The 24,754-nt window shown below is 44.3% G+C and overlaps 1 protein-coding gene and 1 long non-coding RNA gene across 3 annotated transcripts in view; one reads left to right on the forward strand and one right to left on the reverse strand.

Moving 5' to 3' along the window:
* LOC309528025 lies at window positions 1–5,239 on the reverse strand. 2 transcript variants are annotated; one of them, XR_014217481.1, is made up of 2 exons: window positions 5,136–5,239; window positions 1–1,197 (listed from the first exon to the last, which is right to left on the reverse strand). It is a non-coding gene; the product is annotated as an uncharacterized lncRNA (long non-coding RNA). The 2 variants fall into 2 exon arrangements; XR_014217482.1 differs by lacking the exon at window positions 5,136–5,239 and adding an exon at window positions 1,323–1,421.
* SRD5A2 (steroid 5 alpha-reductase 2) overlaps window positions 4,909–24,754 on the forward strand; it is a 26,527-nt gene continuing 6,681 nt past the window's right edge. Inside the window, exons 1-2 of the mRNA XM_082215116.1 lie at window positions 4,909–5,281; window positions 22,837–23,000. Coding sequence (XP_082071242.1) covers window positions 4,941–5,281; window positions 22,837–23,000 — 505 coding nt within the window. The 5' untranslated portion in view covers window positions 4,909–4,940. The remainder of the gene's footprint in view (window positions 5,282–22,836; window positions 23,001–24,754) is intronic.

The following is a 24,754-nucleotide window of genomic DNA, read 5'->3' on the forward strand; positions in this document are numbered from 1 at the left end:
TTTGTTGCACTAGGGTGACATAATGCTTTAATACCCTTTAACTGTGGAAATCTAAAGTTCCAGCATGTGCTTGAAACTTTCCCGCAAAATAGTGAGTCAGGAATCACCCTTAATTGTACTAAATAGTGTTATCTTGTCCTTGGTTGAAGTTAGTGTACAGTACATGCCCCTTTTTGCCCATAGGATGATTATATCTTTTCCCCCCAACTGCTAGACAGAACTCTCTCTGTACTCTAAGATTACATTATACATGTATAATTCCTGCATAGTTTGTTACATTGCCTGGAGCAAACAAATTGGAAGCTTGTAAAGGCAACTACTCCATCAAATTTTTTTCGAATGCAGGAAGACTAGAAAGTATGCTGTGTTCTATTATAAAATACATGCCAATCTGGTAATGGAGCAGCAGCAGACATAAGACTATTAGGCTAATTAAAAAAAATAAAATTGTTCAATGGGACGTAAGATTCCAGTAGCAGAAGAAACGAACTTGTCTTTTCAATAGTGCTCAATTTCAGTCAGGAAATATGAACTCTGTCCCCACTTGACCCTTTTCTGTGTGACTCTTACAATATTCAGTAGTTCTGTTAATGTTTCCCAAATCACATTCTTCACTATTGCTACAATTCACAGCTTCTCTTTTGACAATCTGTGCAGTGAGCCTAGTTAGAGATTAATATAACTTTTGGATTAATGAAAAAGAATGTGGTGGACTGCATCTGCTGCCCATTGAAAGACCACATTATGTGGCTAGGTAAGGGATTTGGCCGCAGCTGTGGCGGCAGAGTCTGCCTCTGTTATGGTAACACTGTCAAGATACACAAAAATATGTCTGTATCGTTATTGAAAAAACTTCCTTCTCTTGGTGAAGGGCTATGCAGACCTATGGGTTGTGCTCCACTAGGCAGAAATAAGAAATAGCAGGCTCTCAAATGGACACAAGGAAATTGGTAATGCTGAAATGAATTTGACCCACAACAGTTTCCAGGGAGGTGGAATACGCCTTTACAAGTTTTGCAAGCACATCTTTGGATTTGACACTTGGCATCCTTCTTCTTTAAAAGATGGTGGAAGGGAAACAAACCAGTCAAATTGTGTGTTAATTTTTGATGCTGAAGTTTCTATGTTGATGTCAAATTTCAAAATCCAAATTGCAGAGGATTTGTTTTCTTGATTGCCTCTAAACCTTAATTTCACCTGTAAAGATGGATTATAAAAGCAAACATTTTCGTCATGTTAAATATACATTCCATGCATGTAATCTGTTGACTAACTGGGATTAACAGAGTATCATGACCACCAAGACCACAAAATTCTAGTACCTTTTGACCCCATCTGTTTACAAGATCAGGCACTGCAGTTGTTCATTAGTTGTAGCTTTCAAATGTCTTCCATGAGGGAACTGCTTTTGGTTCAGGAATATCACAAATCAAGCTGTAATACATTGTTGCTTGGAAAGTGGACCCCCCCCCCCCCGATTTTAGAGCCACCATCACTGATCATGAATGGCACAACTTCCTCCACATATTGTGGTTCTACTGCTGGTGCTCAGCGTGCAAAGAGAAATGGAAACTAACAGCTCTTAAGGTCATTGTCACACGCAGAGCAGCAAATCTGCAGACTCTGCTCTTCTGTGTATGTATCCTCTGCAGTTCCTTACAAGTTTTCTCAAGGTCCTTTCACAGGAGCCTGCCCCTAAAACATTTCTTAACCACCACCAATAAAACTGCTTACACATGTGTCAGGGGTTCAGGAGCAGAGACGCAGAGAAGGGAGGAAGCAGAGAGCGAGGGGGAGGAATCCGAAGGGAAAATGAGTGATGATGACGACCCGAGATCTCCAAGCCTAAGCAGTGAGTCAGAGGACTCCCAAAAGGGAGCCCCAGTGAGCAGAGCAAGGGGGGGATCCGGGGGGACACCCCAGGAGGAAGGGAACAGAGGAGATTCAGAGAGTAGCAGCTGGAAGTCGGGACCCACGCTCATAACTGAGGGCGGCAGCAGCTGGAAGTCGGGACCCACGCTCAAGACTGAGAGCAGCAGGGAGGAAGGTAGCCAGGCATCGGGTTCCGGAGGCTGTCAGCAGGAGGGAGGGCACGAGTCAGGGGTGGTCACGCCCTCCTCAGAGAGCGAGGCAACGGTTAAGAGGAAAGTAGAGAGTTGGGCGCGCGCGCCAAGTTCAAATGCAGCGGAAGCTGGAGCAGTAAGCAGCCCGGAGAGTGAGCCAGGTCCCAAAGCCCGCCGCAAGGAGGCAGAAGGATCAGGGGGGTCAGCGTCAGAGGAGAGTAGAAGGGAGGAGGCCCAGGGGGGCAGAAGGACCCAGAGACGTAGGGAGAGGCGAAGGAGGTGGAGCAAGGCTAGGGTATTAAGCTGGTGTGCAAGAGGCGGGGACTCAGACGGGTCTTCGCCGACCTAGGGCAGAAGGTGTAGAGCTGCACGCTGCAGTTCGGAAATGAAACCTGTAACTTAATAAAGACTCTTATAAAGTGAACGCTGGCGGACTTGGTCCTATGTGAGCTGGGACTGGGTGGCAGCTCTGACAACATGCATTTCTGGTATCCCTCCCCCAATCATTTAACCTTCCCTTTTAGAACAGGAGTCTTTATTTGATTATGGAATTACAAATAGGTCAACATGACTGTACTCTAGTTTTGCTTTACATCAAGCTCCCATGGCAGCCATTTTGTGACTAGTGCCTACAGCACACTCTCAAAATTCAAGATGTACCCACATAACCCACTGGCCCCAAATGTTTTGTGAGGCCTAAGCTAATGGATGGTGCATGGAGATGGATCCAAAGAATTCCTGGCTGACATTTATTTGTACAGTGGTACCTTGGTTTACAAACTTAATCCGTTCCGGAAGTCCATTCTAAAACCAAAGCGTTCTTAAACCAAGGCGTGCTTTCCCATAGCAGCGGGGGACTCAATTTACAAATGGAACACACTTAACAGGAAGCGAAACGTGTTTTGCTTCCAAGGCAAAGTTCACAAACCAAAACACCTACTTCCGGGTTTGCAGCGTTCTTAATCCAAGTTGTTCATAAACTAAGCTGTTCTTAAACCAAGGTACCACTGTATAAGCTGTTGGAACTACACATTATACGCAAATACACATAACAGACCCTGATAGTGTTTTTTCCCCTATTTGAGAAGATCAGGTATGGGAAGGAGCAGTTTTGAACAGGGAAGCAGCAGGGGGAGAGAGGGTGTTTAATTAGGAGACCGGACACTTGCTTGTAAGAGGCAAGTCAGCTCTGTACTGATGAAGGGGAAAGGAGCTGCAGTGTTCTACTCTACCCACTCCTTCTACCCTATCAGATCAGGTGGGAAAACAGAGCACATTACACCCTTAAGCTAGCCTGATGCCCTCAGGTGTGAAGGATGCTGTCTGATTGACAGTGCTGAAATAAGATTCAAGTGCCACTCTGATTGGATTCTGTATGTGGAATAGGCAAAGGAGCATGCGTGTATTGGGCCAGCTTTGCTAGTGACATTTCTCTGTGGGATTTTTTTTCTGGTGGGATTGACGGAGCTGAACTCTCAGGGTCTTTCATTTCATTATTTGGCGTTGCAGTATCCTCTCATCTGATCCTGCTGCTAGGACCTGCCCAATAAGAGGGTTCCAGAAGGCAAGGAGGGTGTACTGGATGAAGGTTTGTGCCTCAATAACCATAAGGCCACAAAGTCCAGCATGTTGTTACACTCCGAAATAACCTAGAAAGGCTGAAAACAACAGCCAGGGCTGAGGAAATTATGAGCATCCAGATGTTGTTAGACTACAGTCCCCAACACCTCTGACCACTGGACATGCAGACTAGGCTGATGAGAGCCAAAGTCAAGCAACACCTAGGGGGCCACTGGTTCCCATCCCCAAGGCCGTCCCCAAGAGTAGGCAGAGTCTAATGCAAGGGGGGAGAGAAGCGGCAGTGATGTGTTGAGGTACAAAGGTGTATGTGTGAAATGGGCCCTGGGTACCCTAAGCTAGCCAGCTGCCTTCAGATTCAGGTATAGGACAGTGTCCCCTGGAGGCAGAGCTGTAAAGGGGGGGGGCAGCTAGCTAGGTGTTTTTTTGTCCCAGGTGAAGCCTCCAGGGGTGCGCCATTGAGGCTCCCTGTGTGTGTGTGTGTGTGTGTGTGTGTGTCAAACTGGTTCTTTGACCTGGGTGAAAGAAAGCCTAGTTTCACCCCTGCTTGGAGGTTAGATTCAGCTGCCAGTTTGGTCATGGAATGGAAACGGGGAACCATTTTGCCTCAGGCCAGGGGTGCGAACTTGAATGAAATATTGGGGGGGGGAGCAACTAAGCCCTGCACTGCATCATCGATCACATGATGGGGCACATCTACACTATTTGAATAGCAATGCCCATCAACTTTGGGGGGGTGTCCCCTCAAATATTTTATTGGGGGGGTGCAAGGGACCTCTGCCCCTAGGAGTTGGCTCTTATGCTGCAGGTCAGCCCTTGCCCACCGCTCTTTAAACAACAACAACAGCAGCAGCACAGGTTTAGCACCGGGCTGACAAGATCCCAGAAAGGCAGCACCGTCTGTCTGTTACGGAGAGCACGGCAACAACAAGCAACCTCGTGGCCCCACGAAGACAAGCGCGAGGGGCCACACGAGGACAGAGGAGCGTGGAGCAAACTCGTCCTGCGCTGCTTTGGTGGCTCGGACCCTTCGATCTTTTTCTCTCTGCTAGAGAGATGGCTCCTGGTTCTCCGAGGGGGCTGAGCAGAGCGAGAAGTCTATGCTCGAGGACGGAGAAAGCACACCTCGAGGAAGCGCTCGCCCGCCCCTCCTCTGGCTCCCGCCTCAGCTGCCAGCAAGCCAGCCCCCACCCACCCCACCCCTCCTCGCGAAGGGGGAGGCGGGCGCCCGGGCGGCCCTATTAATGGCGGGGCTGCCCTGCCGCGGCCGCCAGCGCCGAGCGCCCCCTCGCGAGCAGCATGCAATGCTCGCCGAGCCTGGTGAGGTCCCTCAGCTCCGCGCTGCTGTCCTTGGGGCTGCTGCACCTGTGGCTCTACAGCCACACGCCCTCCCGCTACGGCAAGCACGAGGAGGAGGAAGAGGAGCCGCCGCCGCCGGCGCCCCCCCTGGACAAGGGCGAGAAGAAGCCTCCGCCGAGGCGCCGAGGCGCCCACCTGTCCGCTCGCTGCGCCTGGTTCCTGCAGGAGCTGCCCGCCTTCCTGGTGCCCGCGCTCCTGCTGGCGCTGCGCAGCCCGCCCCGCTTCGCGCCCCTGGGCTGCCGGCTCCTGGGCGGCATGTTCTGCGGCCACTACTTCCACAGGTAACTCAGGGGGTGAGGGGCGGCCGGAGAGCCCAGGGCACAGCGGCGCTTGCCCCCCGTTGTCCGCGCTGCCGCCAGGCGCCTCTCTGGTCCAACGCGGCTCTCGGCTTCCCGGGGCTCTGATTGGCTCTCGCGACGCCGAGCGCGCCCCTTCGGCTTCCGTCTAGTTCAGTCGCGAGGGCGCCCGGCTTCGAGCCGTCCCAAGTCCCCGTCGCTGGGCGCTTGCTTTGCCCGGTAAGTACGGCTGAGGTATGACAGCGCAGGTCTAGCCGTGCCTGCTCAGAAGCAAAGGAACTTTCTTATTCCCAGGTAAGTGGGGCCAGGATTGCAGCCGTGGTCCCATCCCACCCATGGTGCAAAGGTAAACGTTAGGATTTCGACCGCTTGCAAGCAAGGTGGGTCGTAAATCGCTTATTGCGGGGGCAGGGCAGGGCAGGGCATTCCCCCTTGGTAGCTCAGCCGGTAGAGCACGAGACTCTTAATCTCAGAGTCGTGGGTTCAAGCCCCATGTTGGGCAAAAGATTCTTGCGTGGCAGGGGGTTGGATTAGATGACCCCCGTGGCCCCACAGAACTCTACAGTTCTGTGATTTTATTCAGTCCTAAGTGCCATCGTATTCAGTGAAACTTGCTCCCTGATACACACTACCTTTGACCAAGTCCCCTGAAACTCAGTGGGACTTGAGTAGGCAGGCATAGGCTTGCGCTGGAAGACTCTGTCTGGCTTACTTCTGTCTGAGCAAACATGCACAGGATGTCCCGGCTTTCTGATCAGGCAGGAGTTGGAATGAAAACCACTTGCTTCATAGCTTCACTCTGACGCCAGAGTGTGTGGGTTTTTGTTGTCAATCTTTTATTGATGATAATTGACACACATAATTCCCCACAACCTTTAATTTTTCACCCTTCACAACTGCATGTATCTGCTTGTCTTATTCTACTTCACAAATATATATACTAATGAATGTAAAGATGTTTGTTATAAGCATGGACAAATGGACAGAGTTTATTGGGAGGGCTGTGACAGGTTTGCTAGATAGGGCAGTGAAAAGTATTTAATGGACTGGGACACATTCTGTGACATAAATCTGTGTCAATGTGCAAGAGTGCTTCCGGGAAAATTTATGATGGCAAGTGCCTGCTTTCTCTTTGCCACTGCATTTTGTAGCACGCCAAACCACCCTGTAAGCAAAGTAAAATAAAACAGATGGGGTGTCATGAGCAATTCCGGGAATGGAACTGGTTAGTGAACTTTAAACAACAGCCTTGTTCCCCTCTCCCGCCGCCCCAAATCATCTTTGTAATTTAATTTTTCAGTTTCTGAAAATGTATATAACAAACAACCCTTGTATATCCCCACCCACAATAAACGTTCTGTGCATATACAATGTCAATAATACAGTCAAATATTTAACAGACTTTTAAATCGTTTAGAGCTGATTATATCAGTTAGGTGTCTTTACTGCCCATCTTAACAGATTGTCCCAGAGTGAGTTGTGGGTAACTGGTGGTGAGGGAACAACACTGTCCTTTTCAGTGTACTGAATAAACATGTACCAAACAGTTTCAAAATTGTCTTTGGACTTTGTGTTTCTGAGTGCTCTAAGGTGCTTCATTAGTTTCTCCATAAGGGCTGTATTCCGTAATCCATCCCACCATACTTCTGGAGTTAAGTTATAAGATGTTTTACAGTGTTGTAGTAATATATTTCTAACTTGCAGACATGAGAAAGATTAGGTTCTTAAGCAGTAAATTCTTATGGTAATCTATAAACAGATTTAATAAAGCTAACCTCAGATCAGGCTGTATCACCTGTCTTGTAATAGAAGAACATTCTTCAAAGACAATTTTCTAAAACAATGGTATACATTTTCATTCCCACCACATGGAATTATGAACCTAACTGTTGACATCCTCTCCAATTTAAAAACTTGGATGAGAGCTTAATCTAGGGCATAAATAAATCAGAGAGGAAGCTGCAGCTCAAGATAAGAAAAGAGGTTGTTTCAATTAATTCAAATCTCCAGGGCCTGATGAACAGCATCCAAGGATACTAAAAGAACTTGCAGGTGTAATCTCAGAGCCTCTGTCTATAATCTTTGAGAATTATTAGAGAACAGGTGAAGTCCCTGTGGAATGGAGGTGAGCAAATGTTTTCACATATTCAGAAAGTATGGCAGAGGAAGATCCAGGAAACTAGACTGGTTGGCTTTACATCATCATTATGACAAACAGTCCTATAACAGACAATTAAACCATCTGTCTGTGAGTACGTAGAAAACAATACTAAGAGCCAGCACAGGTTTCTCAATAACAAATCATGCCAGACTAATCTCATTTCTTTATTTGATAGAATTACAAGCTTAGTGGATCAGGGGTATGCTGTGGATGTAGTGTATCTTGGTTTCAATCAGGCTTTTGACAAAGTCTCCCATTATATTCTTGGGAGAAGCTGGCAAAATGTGGGCTAGATGATGTTACTATTAGATGAATTTGTAGCTGGTTGACTGACTGAACCCAAGACTGCTCACCAATGGTTCCTTATCATCCTGGGAAAAAGTGACAAGTGGGGTGCCACAGGGTTATGCCCTGTGCCTGGTGTTGTTCAACATCTTTATAAGTGACTTGGATGAAGGAATTGAGGGGCTGCACATCAAATTTGCAGCTGATGGCAAACTGGGAAGGGTAGCTAATACCTCAGAAGATAGAATCAGGATGCAAGATTATTTTAACAGTTTGGAGAACCGGACCAAAACTAACAAAGTGAATTTTGATCCGGACAAATGTAAGGTTCTAAACTTAAGTAGGAATAATAAGACGCACAAACATAAGCTGGGGACACCTGGCATGAAAGCAGTACATGTGAAAGGGTTTGAGGGATCTTAGTAAATCACAAGCTTAAAATGAGTCAACAATATGGTCAGATCATATCTGGAATACTGTGTCCAGTGCTTGATGCCACAATTTAAGAAGGATATTTGACAAGCTGGAAGATGTGAGGAGAAAGGCAAATAATGTGGTAAAAGGTTGGGAAACCAAGCCTTATGAAGAGGAGCTGGGCATGTTTCGCCTAGATAAGACAAGACTGAGAGGTGGCATGATAGCTGTCTTCAAGGGCTGAAGGACTATCACATGGAAGATAATGCCAGCTTGTCTTCTTCTGCTCCAGAGGGCAAAACCTGAACCAATGGATTCAAATTATAAGAAAGGAGATTCTGACTAAACATTAGGACAGACTTTCTGATGGTAAGAAAATTCACTACGTTGGAAGCTGGTGGACCCTCCTTCCATAGACGTCCCTTCCAACGCTACAATTATATGATTCTTTGATTTCACAAGTATGTAGTGCCAGCTGCAAATTGTTTTAAAACTGTTTTTCTGCATGTGCCAAGTTGATCGGGCCTCATACATGTGGGAATTTTTATTTGCCAAAGGGAATGCAAAAATACCAGGATGGATACCCAGATCACAACCTGAGGTTATAGAAGCTGTGATATATTGCTAGTAGCAATGTTCTTAACCTTCAACATAATAATAATAATACAGATTGCTCCCTCACTTGCCACATGAAAGTACTTGGGCTCATGTTCACATCTTTGTGAACATAAGTGTGCACAGAAAAATTTATTAAACTGTTTAACGTAACAGGTACATATGGACTTGCCTTAAAGGCAGGGGCATGTTAGTTCTTGCCCTCCCAGAACTCCCAGACTTCTCCGAGATCTTGTAGCTTAGCCAGCATCCTTTGATCCAATAGAAGGAATTTATACAGTATGTAGCTAGTATAAGATGCTGCTCTGTTGTTATTCTATGCTGCAGACTAGCTTAGCCAGGTGCCTTAGATTTGAGTCTAATGCACTAGACAATTTTTCTTGGATTACTGTAAACCACAAAACCCTCCAGACATTTTGCCAAATTTAATAAAATCTGCCTGGGCAGAAATTTCAGTCCTGAAAAAGAGGGTGTTTCTGGGGGGAAGGAGGACCATATTACAACCAGACCTGAAAAAGTGGGTGTGTCCTGGAAAAAGAGGACATATGGCAACCATAGCTATGCGTTCACTACAGCTCGAACTATTTCTTAATCAAAGTTCATAATTCCACTCTACAAAGCTCACAATTTATGTTTTCAATCCAACTGGATTAAACACAACTGTACTTAACTTTTAAAAGGATAGAGTAGAATAAACAAGTTTGATACAAGTTTTAAAAGCTTGCACATGAATATACCATATGCATAAATGTCTCGAACAAACAGTAGTCTCCTAGGTTGCCAAACACACAAGTTAGCCCTAGTGCTTCTGCTTATTAGGGCTGCCAACTTACCGAAACCATGTTTATCGCTACAAGATGCATTTTAATCATGGCAGGGGCAGAAGATCTAGAGCCTGGCAGAAAAGATATTGGGGCTCAAGATGCTGGACAATCCCTATACAACATCCCTGTCGGCAGGCAATAGGTTTAAACCTGGGACCAAACTACATGTTGCTTGGGAGAGCCATGATTGGATCTCTTGACATTTGTATTTTTAAAAAATAAATAAATAGCCACACTGGACTCCAAATGCAATCAGTCTAGCAGTGATTCAAGGGGACTTGCTCCCATGGAATTGTGCATTGGATTGCAGCTTTCGGCTGTGATTAATAGAGATTGCTTTCAGGCAATTGTGTTTAAGACTTAGAATGCACCAATAAAGCTGACATTACAATTCATGTTAAGATTGGCTTTGAAAGAACAAGCAAAAGTAGAACCTTTAATGTGTGTGTTAAAGGCACTCTCTAAATGTCATGTTAAATGTGATTTCATTAAAAAGTATTTAAGGGTGGTTTTAATCTTGTTATCAACACTTTAATGTTGGCAAGGATAAAATGAAAGTATACTCCTAATTAGACTTTTTATTACATTAAGCTATGTAATAATATGACATTTGAGTTTGGCTTCTTGAGATTAAAACGATGGGTCTGGCAGATCCTTTAAGTGGGGTGAAATTAATAAAGTTGTGTAGAAGACAAACTTAAATTGGCTAGTGTGAAAAAGAGACAAAAAATTATTAACACAGCACCAAGGAATGCTATAATAATAGTAGTATATTTATTATTTGTACCCCGCCCATCTGGCTGGTTTCCCCAGCCACCTTGGGCGGCTTCTAGCAGAATACTAAAATACAATGATTCATCAAATATTAAAAACTTCCCTAAACAGGGCTGCCTTCAGATGTTTTCTAAAAGTCTGATAGTTGTTTATTTCCTTGACATCTGATGGGAGGGCATTCTACAGGGTGGCACCACTGTGCCCTCTGCCTGGTTCCTTAAATGGGAAATGCTAATGGGAAATGGACTGAGATGTTTTTTGGCAGTATTGGTAACAAACCTGATGCAACGTGATCTGGTTTTAAACAGGCTGCTTCTTTGACAGGTGGCTGCTTTTGAGTGACTGCCAAAGGGTAGCTCCATTGTGCGCAAACATGGCCTTTGGGTCACAGAAGATGAAGGGGTGGCTGTTAAGTTGTGGGCGAACATATCAGACAACACAGCGATTCTTCAAACAGCTCTTGTTTATTCAAAGGCCAGAACAGAACTGAACTGAGGAGCTCAGTCAGCCTGCTTATATAGAGCTCCAGAACAACGTAACTGTAGCAACTTTCTAAAACTATCCAATCACTGAACGTCACTTTCGATCCTTCATTTGCATACAAACTATCCAATCACTGAACGTCACTTTCGATCCTTCATTTGCATAACTATCTACAGTATCCCCCTGCTGGCCCAGGGTGAGAACTTCAGTACATAACAGTGGCATTGTGATAACAAGCTCCTCCCCTAGCCTATGTGCTTTGATCATAATGTGTGTTAGGTTAGGATCCCCCTTGTGTACACTTCAATCCCTTTTCACATGGGAGCATGGTCACGTGGTCTAGGAAGTGTGATGCCGCATTCCAAAACATACGTCAAACATCAAAGCCTTCAAAGCTGCTGCTCATGGTCAACTGAGTATTAAAAATAAAGCCAAAGGAAGGGATTTCAGAACAACCATCACTCTCTTCAGGCATTCAGGAAGCTGTCAAAATCAAATGCGGGGGGAGGAGGGGCAAGAATGAGTACTCCAACTCTGCTGCTTCCACTAGAGGGTGCTTGCATTCCTTGCATGGTTTTCCAGAGTTCTGCAAGATGTGTGAAGCCCACAGACGTTTCCCCATGGCACTGTATTAAAACAGGTCTATTAAAAGCTGGTTTTCAGTGCTCCTCTGAGCAAAACATTTTGCCTCCTCCCTTCAGTCCTCAGTGGAAGAAAAACATATAAGCAGGCAGCATCAACAAGCAAGAGAACCCTGTGGTGTGGGCCAAAAAGAAGAATACATGGTTATGAGGTCATTGGTTCAAATGCACATGGGTGGTTTTCTTGTCCTTTTAGAGCTGCTGTTACTAAATCGTCGTGCTAATACAAGCACTGCCAGATTTCTTCACAAACCATTCCTCTAACATCTCTGCATGTGATAAAACCACATCATCACAATTTTTTTGGCATGTGTGCTGTGGAAGTGGTTGGTACAATCCTTCCTAAGCAGTTCCAGTTGGGTGCAGTGAAATCTTACAATATGGCATTTGGAGATTTCCATTTCCTGTGCTTTCGAGTCAATTACTTTTTTGGGGGGGGGGGTTCAGTGCTGTTGTAATTATAAGTCTGGGTTTGGTAAGAAAGCCATCAATTACGATGAGACAGCATTATAACAGAAGCAGGATGAACCAAGTGCACTGTAGATTAGAAGGTCAGCAAGCTGACACTCGTCTGCTTCTTTGGTATGACTCTACTGGGACAGGTACACATCCTGTAGCATTAAACTTCCTGTCCATGGAAGTTCATCACACTCCTAGTTTGGCGCCTCCATGCTAGGTTGGTACAAGTCTCCAACAGTGTGCATTGCCCTGAAACAACCTGCAAAGCAGAAGAGTGAGAGCAGCACAAACATGGGCTAAGCATGGCATGCTGAGGATCAAAAACGGATCCTACCCATGTTTACTCAGGAAGACAGATTCCTGTGCACTTACTTCTCCCCACTGAGTGTGCATAGGAGTCCTACTGTAGGCCCTGAAAACAGGAAAAATTAAAAGTGGTTTTGCAGCAGCAACTGTGGCGGAGAACCATGAGCAAGCTCACTTACACTGCTTGTGCATATATTTAAGATTTGCACTACAGTGTCTCCTATGGCACGCTGGTATAAAGTGTAATTTCAGGGCTATCGGATCTTCTTTACTGAGAGCAAACATCCGCTGGTATTCTGAATGCCTGTAAGAAGGGGAAAATATCACATAGCACAACTGTTTACTGCTTGCCTGTGATCAAAATTTCAGTCAGATACTAAATAAGATTTGGAAAGAAACTTTTACTTGATGGAACTAGTATGGAAACAACAGTTTATATCCAAAAATAATTATTTAACATCTCATGATTTAAGATTTTATCAAGACACAAAATGAAATCAAGAATCTGTCATTTCCCCTCCTATTTGCAGAGGAGAGGGTGGGAATGTGACTGCAGTAATATACTGACTTATAGGAGCAGAAGCCAAGAGACAAATTAATCAAAAAAAGTTTTTTACATCGCTTCTTTAAAAATCCATTTCAGTCCCACATTCTTTTTTCTTTTTCTTTTTTGCAGCTAGGGGTGGTGACCACAAACGTTCACCAAATTCCTTGTGTTTCCCTTATTCATTTAATGTATGCACAGGCCTGCTACAAAAAAGTAATCACGCGTTTTTGCTACATGGAGGATTAAACTTGACTTGCATATAATAATGACATTTATATTCCATTTTTAACACAGCAAACAGTCCCTTTTTGTTCTTCCCACAGTTAAGCTTGCATAATAAATCTTGGAACTTCCTGCTCCATTAAAGCACCTAACTTTTTGAAGTTTGTGGTCTGGTTAAGTCATTCTGGCACATTTTCATTATTTGGGCAGATATATGACAAACAGTATAGCAAGAGGAACAAACTGATCTGTCTTCATAAAATGCCAAATGGCTATTTTCTAGAAGAATGGCAAGGGATGTTTTGTTGAAACATAGATCCATTGCATTTAGTATGCACCATCCATTTGAAGCACTATTAAATCATAAACCAACAACATCTTGCAGAAGTTTGTTAGGCAAAGGGAAGTACCTGGAAAGACGGTCAAAGGATCATTTATGTGGAAATTTCCTATGCCCATTAGAATAATTTGCATAGAGCAATTTGCATCTGAACTTTTTCCAGTTTGCATTGGAACATTTTCTGAGGCCCTAGAACAGGGGTGTGAAACTGACCCCTGTGTTTCCTCCCCCTCGGCAGACAATTGTAACAGCTGGATTGACCAACCTGTCAATCACTTGACAGAACAGTGATACAGTACCAGGTGACCCGATCCACCCACCCTTTTGAAGCAGGGCACACTGTGCCAGAAAGGAAAACCCAAGTCCGGTCAAGTGGGGCTTGAAGGTACCACCCATCAGCTGCTGTGCTGACTTCAAGCTCTGCTTTTCTAGCAGTTCTCTGTAGCTGATCTGTGGCAACTTCCAGCCCCGCTTGACTCAGCTTGGATGTTCCAAAGTGGCGTACTGTGCAATAAAGGACAAATGGGTCAGCATGTTACGTTCAACAATTGCCAGAATGAGAGGGGCCATGGCAGTTAAAATCTAAATTTAAGATATTTGGTTTAATAAATAGTATTGTATTATCTGACTTAAAAGTGAAATTATAAATCTTTGTGTTCTGCTGACTGTAACGTTCTGTATTAACAGAAGAGTCTGCATGCTTGTGACACTTACTGAAAAAAGGCCAGTAAAAGCATCACCACTTTATGTTTGTTTGTTTGTATGCATGCATGAATGTGTTTATTATCTTTCTTTCATGGCCTGGAAAATGAGCAGGAATAAGAAACACTAGGTGGCACCATAAGCCTTTCTACTCCCTCAACAGAGCTAGGAGTTCAAGTAGGTTCCTATGGGGAGAGGCAGCCCTTGAGGAACTGCCATTTTTGATTCTTAGATAAAATCTCTTTATTGAATGGCAGGTGTTGGGGAACCTTTGGCTCTCCAGATCAACCCCAACAAGCATGTCCAATGGCCAGGGATGATGGGAGTTGTAGTTTAACAGCACCTGGAAGACCATTTAATGGGAATACTTTCTAATGTAAATTTATCACATACTTGACTTTCTAATAAGTTGACTTTCTAATGTAAATTTAAGTTGACATAAGTCACATAAGTTGACTTTCTAATGTAAATTTATCACATACACATTTAATAATAACTTAAGTATAGTCATTAGATAATTTTTCATTTGCTAGTGAAAGTTGTGTTTATCGCTATCATCTCATAAATATTCTGTGTACTGTAGGACTGAATTGGCAGTCATATTTTGTATTATGTATGCTGCCTTCAGAGTGTACTTCGGTGGTGTAGGGGGGGAAATGGTACGTTGGTGTTTTTGCTGTTATCTTTGGAAGCATTTGTTGCTTCCTTTGCCCATGGAGTTCTCTCATAATTGCCTGAGACTTGGCTCTCAGCTCCAATTCATAAATGGAGGAAAACAGCATGTACTTGGTTGATTCACTGCTTAATATGCACAATAAGATAAAAGCTACATTTGCGGCATCACAGCATGAACTCTTTGCAGGTTTTAATGAGATTGTTTATCTAATTGGCTTCCTTTAGGACAGGTTGGTGCTATGAGTTTGGCCTGTTATGACTTGTGGGTGAGTCTGTAAGAATGGGTTTGCCTGCGATATCGCCCGAGTTAAGTCAGGGAGTGAAACACATGTTGGTGACTCCTGTTTTATTATTTTCAATTTGAATTGTGAGGGACATCAGAAAGGAAGTGCTGACAGATGGCTGAAGGAGGAGTACATTGGAGTTAGAGATGTGAAGGCCTTGGTGGGGGGACTGAAAAATTTGGGGGTAGGGAGAGATTCCCCCCCCCTTTTCTCTGAAGGCTTTCTTTCTTTCTTCATTTCTTTATGAAAAATTGGGGGGAAATGATTTTTCATTATTAAATATTTTCTATTAGAATGATGAACAAAATGTTTGTGTTCATATATCTCTTCCCCCCCTCTCTATATATACATATATTTCTCGCAGTGTGTAACAGGGATACTTTTACATGAGGTTATGTACAGTATCATATCTTTACAATTCCAATATACTGAGGAAAAGCAAGTCCTGAGCTGTTGACTGAGAATACAGCTCTCAAATGCAACAAGAAGATGCACTTCCACCTCTCGGATGGCACTACCATCGATTGATCACCACAATTCTTCCATCTCTTTTGACAAAGTTGCAACTCTCCATGGTTGCAAAAAATGCAGCAAAAAATAAAAAGGAAATCCAATCACGGGTCCCCAGCATAATTTGATGCTCAGAAAAGGAGTGGAGCAGCAAAGCTGGCTATAAAGCTGCCCAGCTGGTGCCTCGCACTTGCTGATGCAACATCTCCTGTTATTCAGCTCAGTGTGGCTCTGTAGCTGGACAGCTCCCTTGCTATTCTGAAAGCCTTGCTTCTTATTCTGGTGGACAGCTCCTTAGCCTTGCTGGTAAAGTAAGAATCTGATCCATATGGTGTTGGTGATGTGAACAGGACAAAAAACTGAAGAGCTCATAACCTTAGTGAAGAGATACACGCCATAGCAGATTTGTCCATCTGTTAAAGAATGTAAGCTTTCCAAGAAGCAACATGCTTCATTTGTGTAGGGCTTAGTTTGTCAGGGTTGAGAAGGAGCTGGGCAGCTGGCCAGGTGGAACAATGGTGGCAACCAATGGATGCTGCCTTCTGCCACAGCCTTGGCTAGATTACAGACTGGCCACACACAGCCTCCTAGAGAAGACCAGACTTCAGACTCATTCACACAAAGCCCATTCACACATGTTCTTCTTCTGCTCTTTCCACACTGCTGCCAGTGTCAGAGGAAAACTACACATTAGGTGGGAGACCTATGCTGGGCTCTCCCAACATTTTAAATGCTTACTTTGAAGCAGCAGTGGAGGCTAGTGCCCATTGGAACTGGTAGGGCGGAAGGCAGGAAGACCAACAGTAAGGTTGAGCCAGAACCATTGACAAGTAGAGCTAATGAATGCTAGTTATCTCTCCATCCTCCCTACAGGGGCAGCAGTGAGACTAAAGAGGATTTGGCTGATGGGGAATGCCACACCCTGGACTGGTTGCAAGTAAGAAGGCAGACAAGAGGGGGCTGGCCAAGGGTAGACCGAGGGTGGTGGAGCAGAGCTCCATTTGTCCTTGTGGACTAGCCCCACTGAGTGGGGAGCTCTAGCTTTTAAAGGAAGAGCACTGCTGGGAAAGTTTGGTTTTGTTGCTTCAGCACTAACAGCAACTAGGTGGGCAGCATTTAGATCACAGAAAGCTGTGTGGAAGAAAGGGTTAGAAATCCTCCACTCAAATACCACTAGTCAGGTCAAAGTTGAAACTCGCCATGATTACCTTGAAAGCAAAAAATAAAAAGGAAGTCCAATCAGCATAGTGTGTAGTTTGGCTCTCAGTGTGATGACAGTTCTATGGACTTTGTTTGTTTGTTTCATTATACACACACACACACACACACACACACACACACACACACAGTGGTACCTCGGGTTAAGAACTTAATTCGTTCTGGAGGTCCGTTCTTAACCTGAAACTGTTCTTAACCTGAAGCACCACTTTAGCCTAATGGGGCTTCACGCTGTCGCGCGATTTCTCTTCTCATCCTGAAGCAAAGTTCTTAACCCGAGGTACTATTTCTGGGTTAGCGGAGTCTGTAACCTGAAGTGACTGTAACCTGAAGCATCTGTAACCTGAGGTACCACTGTACACCACTTGGTTGTAAGAAGAACCTCAAAGCCAGTTACAAGAAGATAAAACAATAAAGTAAAAAAATAAAATACAACTGTACTTTAAAACATATACAAGTTAAAATGCTAAAACAGATTGAAATTACCTGCTCAATAGCAGTTTTAGCAGTAGGATCTCCGAGATCAAATGTTTTCTTCATCAACGTGGAACGTCTTGGAGATGGTAAAGATTCCGGTGCTAACCTTAAACATGTGCTTTGTGCTTAACTACGACAGGTGGAACAAAATTGCCAATACAAGTACATACTTTTTAACCTTCCTTGCCAATCTGCCTTTCTTTTACCCATGTGTCATTAGGCATTCAAGTTTCCAGTTACCCTGACAGCTTGAAAGTGTTCATGGACCAGTGGCTGCTTACCTGTATGTCTGTGCAGCAAAGACATGGGAATAAAGTCACATGCCACCTTGTCTTTAAAGCTTTCCTGTGCTGAAATGTAAATAGAGGCAATAAAGTTCCAACAACATATAGAATTCTCCACCCCTCCCCATTCAGTTCTGACCTACTTTGGAGGTTGTCAGGGGAATTCAGATAGTTTTCTGATGTCTGTGGTCTTTTCATCTCCTGGCACTTTGTCAACACAAAATAGAGAAGCATGTTGAGGATTTTAAACTCCTGACATTTTAAAATGCATTCTATTATGCAGCGCAGTGGTAGAGAACATTTGGCCATCCAGGTGTTGCTGAACCACAACTCCCATCAGTCCCACCAAGCATAGCGAATGACTAGGGGTGATGAGTGTTGTGGCTGAGCAACATCTGAAAGGCTGATGGGTCTCTACACCTGATGTTGAGTCTCCAAATTTAAGTGCTCATTTATTGGATGCTGATAAGCACCAGCTTCCTTAATTGGACTGTGCTTGATTAGATGTTCAGATTACAATGACATTGCATTATGGAAGCATTAGTTTACTGAACTTCTGAAAAAATACGAGTTGGCTTTATATATCATTTGCCCAAGAGTCATAGGATTATTTGATATGCATGTGTACAGATCAGCACATTTTTAAGTAGCAGTTTATTATTAGCCACTACAGTAGCTGGAGTATTAAATTACAACCACTTCCTCTTTCACAACAAGGGGTTTTTTTTTTGTAGAGAGTTGCAACCTAATTTAAAAGACAAATCTTACTGTGCAATTTTATGCATGCTTACTGAGAAGTATGTCTCCCTGAGGTCATTGGGGCTTATTCCCAAGTAAGTAGATATTGGTTTGCATTGCAACCTTGTTAAATTAATCATGACTTCAAATAGTACCGCCACATGTCTACTTAGAAATAAGTTCAATTGATTTCACAGGTAAACGGATGTATGATTACATCCTTTGGCACTTAATCTGATGGTTAAATTTTGCAGCATTTCTTAAAGCAAGAATTATACTTTGATGCCTTTAGATAGTTTGCAGCTGGGTCCTAGAAGGTACCATCTTAAAAGAGGCATCCCCCCCAATGTGAGATGAAAGTCAGAATGGCTCTTAAGATGGTGCTTGCCATCTCAAGTGTTTTATTAGTTTTAACATATATATCAGCCTTTGCCAACCTGATGCCCTCTATATGTTGAAGGACTACAACTTCCATCTGCCCCAGCCAGCAGAGAGAATGGTGATATTTATTTATTTATTCATTTATTTTATTTATACATATATTTCTAGATCACTATTCATTAAAAAAAGTCAGAGTGGTTTACAACAATCATACATAACACAATACAATAAAACCATATGAAAATTTTAAAATCAGAGATCAACTATTACAGAAGGTAAAGGTAAAGGTACCCCTGCCCGTTCGGGCCAGTCTTGCCAGACTCTAGGGTTGTGCGCTCATCTCACTCTATAGGCCGGGAGCCAGTGCTGTCCGCAGACACTTCCGGGTCACGTGGCCAGCGTGACAAGCTGCATCTGGCGAGCCAGCGCAGCACACGGAACACCGTTTACCTTCCCGCTGGTAAGCGGTCCCTATTTATCTACTTGCACCCGGGGGTGCTTTCGAACTGCTAGGTTGGCAGGCGCTGGGACCGAACGACGGGAGTGCACCCTGCCGCAGGGATTCGAACCGCCGACCATGTGATCAGCAAGTCCTAGGTGCTGAGGTTTTACCCACAGCGCCACCCGCGTCCCTATTACAGAAGAGTATTTCTTAATTGCCAGCATAAATTGGCAGCATAGAAAGGTCTTCAAAAGGTGCTATAAGGCAGCCCTGTTCAGGGAAGTTTTTAATATGTAACGCTGTACTGTTTTTAACACTTGATTGGGAGCCGCCCAGAGTGGCTGAGGAAACTCAGCCAGATGGGCAGGGTATAAATAATATATTATTATTATTATTATTATTATTATTATTATTACTACTACTACTACTACTACTATATTATATGCTATATTTTATGTGTGTTACCCAATAAATTGAGGTTACTTTTAAAATCAGTTATATTTATACGTTGCAGCCTTAATTTCTCAGTGTGTTTTGATAAGTGCTGTGGTTTTGTTTGTTCTCATTGGTCATATCCATATCATAAAAAAGACTTGTTTTGCTTATAAAGTCTGTAAAGCACCATATATGCTGCATTCTTTCATAATAATAATCATCATCTTCATCTCACTATCAAAATGAAAGGCCTTCTTTTTTTCATTTCTGCTTACAGTACAGTAACACTCCAGAGAACACAAAGATCCCTCTCCTGGAATAGGAAAGGAAGGTGGTGGCTAGATTGCCTCCATTTCCCCAATATTAAATGTTCCTTGTGGGACACTGCACAGGGTATAGCCAAGGTGCCCTACAAACTGTGAAAGATGATAGGGAGAGGAGCTATTGTTGAGGCTACTGAGCAAATGAGGCTGTGGAATGTGGGCGCAGAGCAGCCCTTTCTCCAGTTTCAGTAGACCATGTTCTGGCACAAATTAGCTATCAGGATGTTATTAAAACCAACTCCAGATATGCTCACTCCACCCTGAAGTAGTGATGTGTCAGGAGATGCCTGTGCTTAAATGTGGAGGGAAGGCTGAGAGAGCTGATAATGTTCTGCAAGGTGAGTTACTAGTTGCAGCTTCTGCCTATGCCATTTAGTACCCCCTCAGGCCCTGGACTGACTCTACACCTCCCACCCCAAACTGGTCTTTCCTGCCCGGGGGGATCCTATTACTATAAGCTGGCTTCCCATGCCCGTTAAGCCTTTCTCAAGCAACAGAGTCCTTGGGAGCTCTGGTGTACTGTTTGGTTGGTCTCTGGTTCTGGGTTTGTTTCTGATTTATTTTTCAGTCTGCCTGCAAGCTTTGTCCTATTGGTCTTGGCTGACCTCAGACTGCCACCCTCCGCCCAGCCTTGATATGATGTGACAGCGTCTGCTAAAGCTAGCAAATTCCACATTAATTAAACCTCAAAAGCTGTCATCGAAGCCTGTGCAAGGGATTTCATTGACATTTGTCTAGCTTGGCTGAAAGTTATTCCTGAGATTGTGAGGTAGCCGAGGACAGTCCTCGCCTCTGTGCCATGCTAGATCTGAGGCAGTCAGAAGTAAACATGGCCAGAATGGAAGTGAGGAGTCTGAGGATGTGGACTCTGCCTCTGCTTGTGTATAAGGTGATGAGATGGCTGTGAAGCAGAGAGGCAAGCAACGAAAACAACAAACACAGCAGCAGCAGCAACCAACAGAAGTTTGTGAGGGAACCTTGCCATAACCTGAGAGGCAGCAAGGAAAGCAGAGAAAAGACAGACATAAAAGTGGGAACAGCTAAAATAGAGGACTGTAAGTGGAGGAACTACAGAGCTCCAAGCACTGGCGATACCTGGGGGTGTGTGGAAAAGTGCCTATAGAAACTTTATTTGGTGATTACAGCTGCAGAGTTAAGCCTCACAGACTTCCTTGGGAAAAGAATGAGTGACTCACCAAGTTTCCTATACAAAACTGAATAGACTTAGGGCTCTGAAGGAATTCTGTTAAGCTGCTCCCTCTTTCTGGTGCTGTAACTAAGGACGCCCACTTTGCTTACCTTAAAAGGCCATGCCTCCTGTCTCTCATGTAATATTCTGGTGAGGTCTGTACGAACTTGCGATCATGGAAGGCTGAATATCCCTGCTAAAACAATAATCCAGGCATTTTCTCCTGCTAATCAATTTGTTCTCTTCTTGGCAGGCAACCCAACCACTGTTATTCTGGCAGGGACCCTGTTCTCCCTTTGGTCTGGGAACTGGTTTATTTTCTCTTTGAAAAGTTGCCAGGTTGTTTCGCTTGCTGAATCTGTTATTTGCTCCTCTGCAGTATAAATTGTTAATCCGGCAGCTTTTGAAATTCCAATACTGGTCTGGTGCTAAAAGAGTGCTATATTTGAATTGGTTAATGGAGCCACACTTGAGAGATCCCATTTCTACTGTGCCTTAGCGGGTTGCTGACCTACTTTTGGATTTCCCATCTTAAAAAGCAAAATGTTTATTTGGGATTACACTTAATGGCCGGAAAGCACTTCTCACTTCACTTCTTTTACAGAAGTATTAAGAGCTAAATGAATCTTGCCATCACCATGACCTGGCAGTCTTGCAGATGCAGCCCTAGCTCTCCAAGAAAGCAGGTCAGGCAAGTTACACACAGCAAAATAGAAAGCAGAGTTATATGTACTGCACGTGACAGAACCAACAGTTTCCCCATATAGCAGTGAACTGTGCTCAAGCAGTTTCTCCTGTGTGAAGCATCTCTATTTATTGTGCCTTTTTCTAATTATATGCAATAATACAAACAACACTAGTGGAGTGAAGGGGTCTGTGGCAAGAGCCCAAATGTCAGTGGGTGGGTATGCATTCTCCACAGCTTCTTCTGGTTGCACGGAGGTTATCTGCAATATTAGGCATGGATCTCTCTCTAAGCCAAGGCTGGGGCATCTTTTTCATCCTGAGGACCACCTTCCCTTCAGGGCAACCTTCTGGGGGCCACACGTGCCAGTGGTGGGTGGGGCCAGAGGCAAAAGTGGGTGGAGCAATGGATATAAAGGTTTCCTTGGGACTGTGTAGCAAGCATCAGTGCAAGGGTTTCTGCATGTGCAATGGAACTTCTCCCCTCTCCTCCCCCTGTGCACTCCTTAAATCTGTTCTAGGGGTTCTCCGCCCCCAAAAAAGAAGCCTGTGAAGGTTTGGGGAGGGTGTGCACACAGGGGCAGGAGTTCCACTGCACATAAATGGGGCATGTTTAGGTCGTTTTCAGAGAGAAAGCCACCCTGTAAACAAGGGGTTTTGTTTCTTGAAGTTGAATTTTTTAAAAGAGGGAGATCTGCGGTTCAGTGCAAAAGACCTAGGGATGCGTAATGTTCAACAAACACGCACGGGCCACCCCCATACAACGCCCCTGGATACATGATGTGTGCTGATAAGAGCTTCACAAACTCTACTTCTGCTTGCCATGTGGACAGAACTGAAACTGAAGTAGGTTAGAATCTGGAGCCTACTGAGCTCATGTCAATGGCACATGAAACAAGGTGACCAACAGTGCAGTTGCAAGGGGATTATTTGGTGGGTCATAATGAAAACATGCAAAGTTTGGGTTACCTCCTAGCATGCTGAAACTATTGATGCCGACCTCAGACATGTTATATATGGTACATTGGTTTGTATTTCCAACTGTGTAATGCTGTATCTTCTCCCACACTTTTCTTTCCCCCCATTTCCGCTCCCTACCTTTTTTATTTTTTATTTTACTACTTCAGGACATTCATTTACTCCTTCCTCCGAAGAGGCAGGCCTTTCCCATTGGAGAAGTTTTTTTTTGGTGTGCTGTTCTGCATCCTTAATGGCTTCCTTCAGGGTTACTACTTGATTTACTGTGCCGAATACCCAGATGACTGGTACAATGACATCAGATTTACATCAGGTAATTATAGTTGCAAGAAGTCAAGCATCTGGCCATCTAGTTAATATGAGCTCCACCAAATTTATAGAGTGTCAAATCATAGACAATGTTGTCACAATGTCAAGGCAAGAAAACAATAGTATGAATAACAGCAGTAGTTCAACACTTTGCAAAACCCAAGGTGCCGAAAGACTTACTGTTGCTGCAACAGGCCCACACAGCTGCCCTTGTGGAAGAGAAAACACATGGGGAACAAGCTGTGTAACCATAAAGACAGGCCATTAGAGGGAGCAATTTGCATGTTTCAGACTTACGCAATTGACATTTGCTAGTCATCCTCTACAGTGGTACCTCGGGTTAAGTACTTAATTCGTTCCGGAGGCCCGTTCTTAACCTGAAACTGTTCTTAACCTGAAGCACCACTTTAGCTAATGGGGCCTCCTCCTGCTGCTGTGCTGCTGGAGCACAATTTCTGTTCTCATCCTGAAGCAAAGTTCTTAACCTGAGGTACTATTTCTTGGTTAGCGGAGTCTGTAACCTGAAGCGTACGTAACCTGAAGCGTATGTAACCCGAGGTACCACTGTATTTGCTTTATCTGTTCTTTTCCTTCTACATGTCTTCTCTCCCACCCACCACCCACTTAAAAAAACATTTTATTGGTTCCACCCCCTCCCCCATGCAAATTAAGTTCTAGGGCTGAACTGTAGCTCAAACGAAACCCTGGGTAAATAAATAAAGAAGTGTGCATGCACACGAAAGCTCATACCAAGAACTAACTTAGTTGGTCTTTAAGGTGCTACTGGAAGGAATTTTTTTTATTTTGACTATGGCAGACCAACACGGCTACCTATCTGTAAATAAACCCTGTGCAGATAAATACATATATTAGTGAAAATACCATCACTATAGGGGAAATCACTTTGCAATTTGATCACTGCTGCAGGCCTCACTTGGAGTCTGCCTGGCACTTGGAGGAGGAATTTGCTTGTCTCTGCTCCTGTTGGAGGTCTGACCATGGAAAGCCAAGAGAGACATGGCCAGGAGAAGAGTAAAGTTCAGCCACTGCAGTGTGTGCTTTCTGCAGCTAGATCAGGGATGTGGCTCTCAATACATTGATGGACTACATCTCCCATCAGCCCCAGCCAACTTGACCGATGGTCAGGGAAGATGGGAGCTGTAGTCCAGCAACCTCGGGAGGGCTGCAGGCACCCTGTTCCTGAGCTAGATACACAAGCAGTGCTGCACAGATGCTCTTCCAGTCCCCTTGCCCTGCCTGCCTGCCCCTGTTGGGAGAGAGAGAGACAGGTAATACTTACCTCTAATTACCCGGTAAACACTCCTGTGTGCAGTGGCCATGTGTTCTGCTCCATGTGGCCAGGCTGTGGTCCTGAAAGGCCAAAGGAACTACAAGAGGTTGGCTAGCAGTAAACATGGTTACACTGGAGGTGCTGGTATTCAGGAATTCTCCTTCTGCATGGTGCATTCTTACACAGTGCAGACACTGTTCCAAACTCTTGAGGGAGAGAGGACTGGTTAGCCAATACCAAGTTTCCATGCTGCCACCTGGCTGTCCTTTTACTTAGGTCTGTCCCAGGGAGTGACACTGCCAGCCAACTTCCTTTTTCTCAGTCTTAGTGTTGCCCTTGTAGAATTCAGCAGGCAGCTGAATGGAGAGAAATCTGGATCTGACGTTGGCTCTGGCTTCACCTACTGTCTGAGCTCCCTGCATTCCTCTCCACCCATCTCAATGGGCGCCAACCACAGCTGCTCTTCA

This window comes from Podarcis vaucheri (genome assembly GCF_965113315.1).
Source record: "Podarcis vaucheri genome assembly, chromosome: 3".
In the NCBI taxonomy this organism is placed as follows: domain Eukaryota; kingdom Metazoa; phylum Chordata; class Lepidosauria; order Squamata; family Lacertidae; genus Podarcis; species Podarcis vaucheri.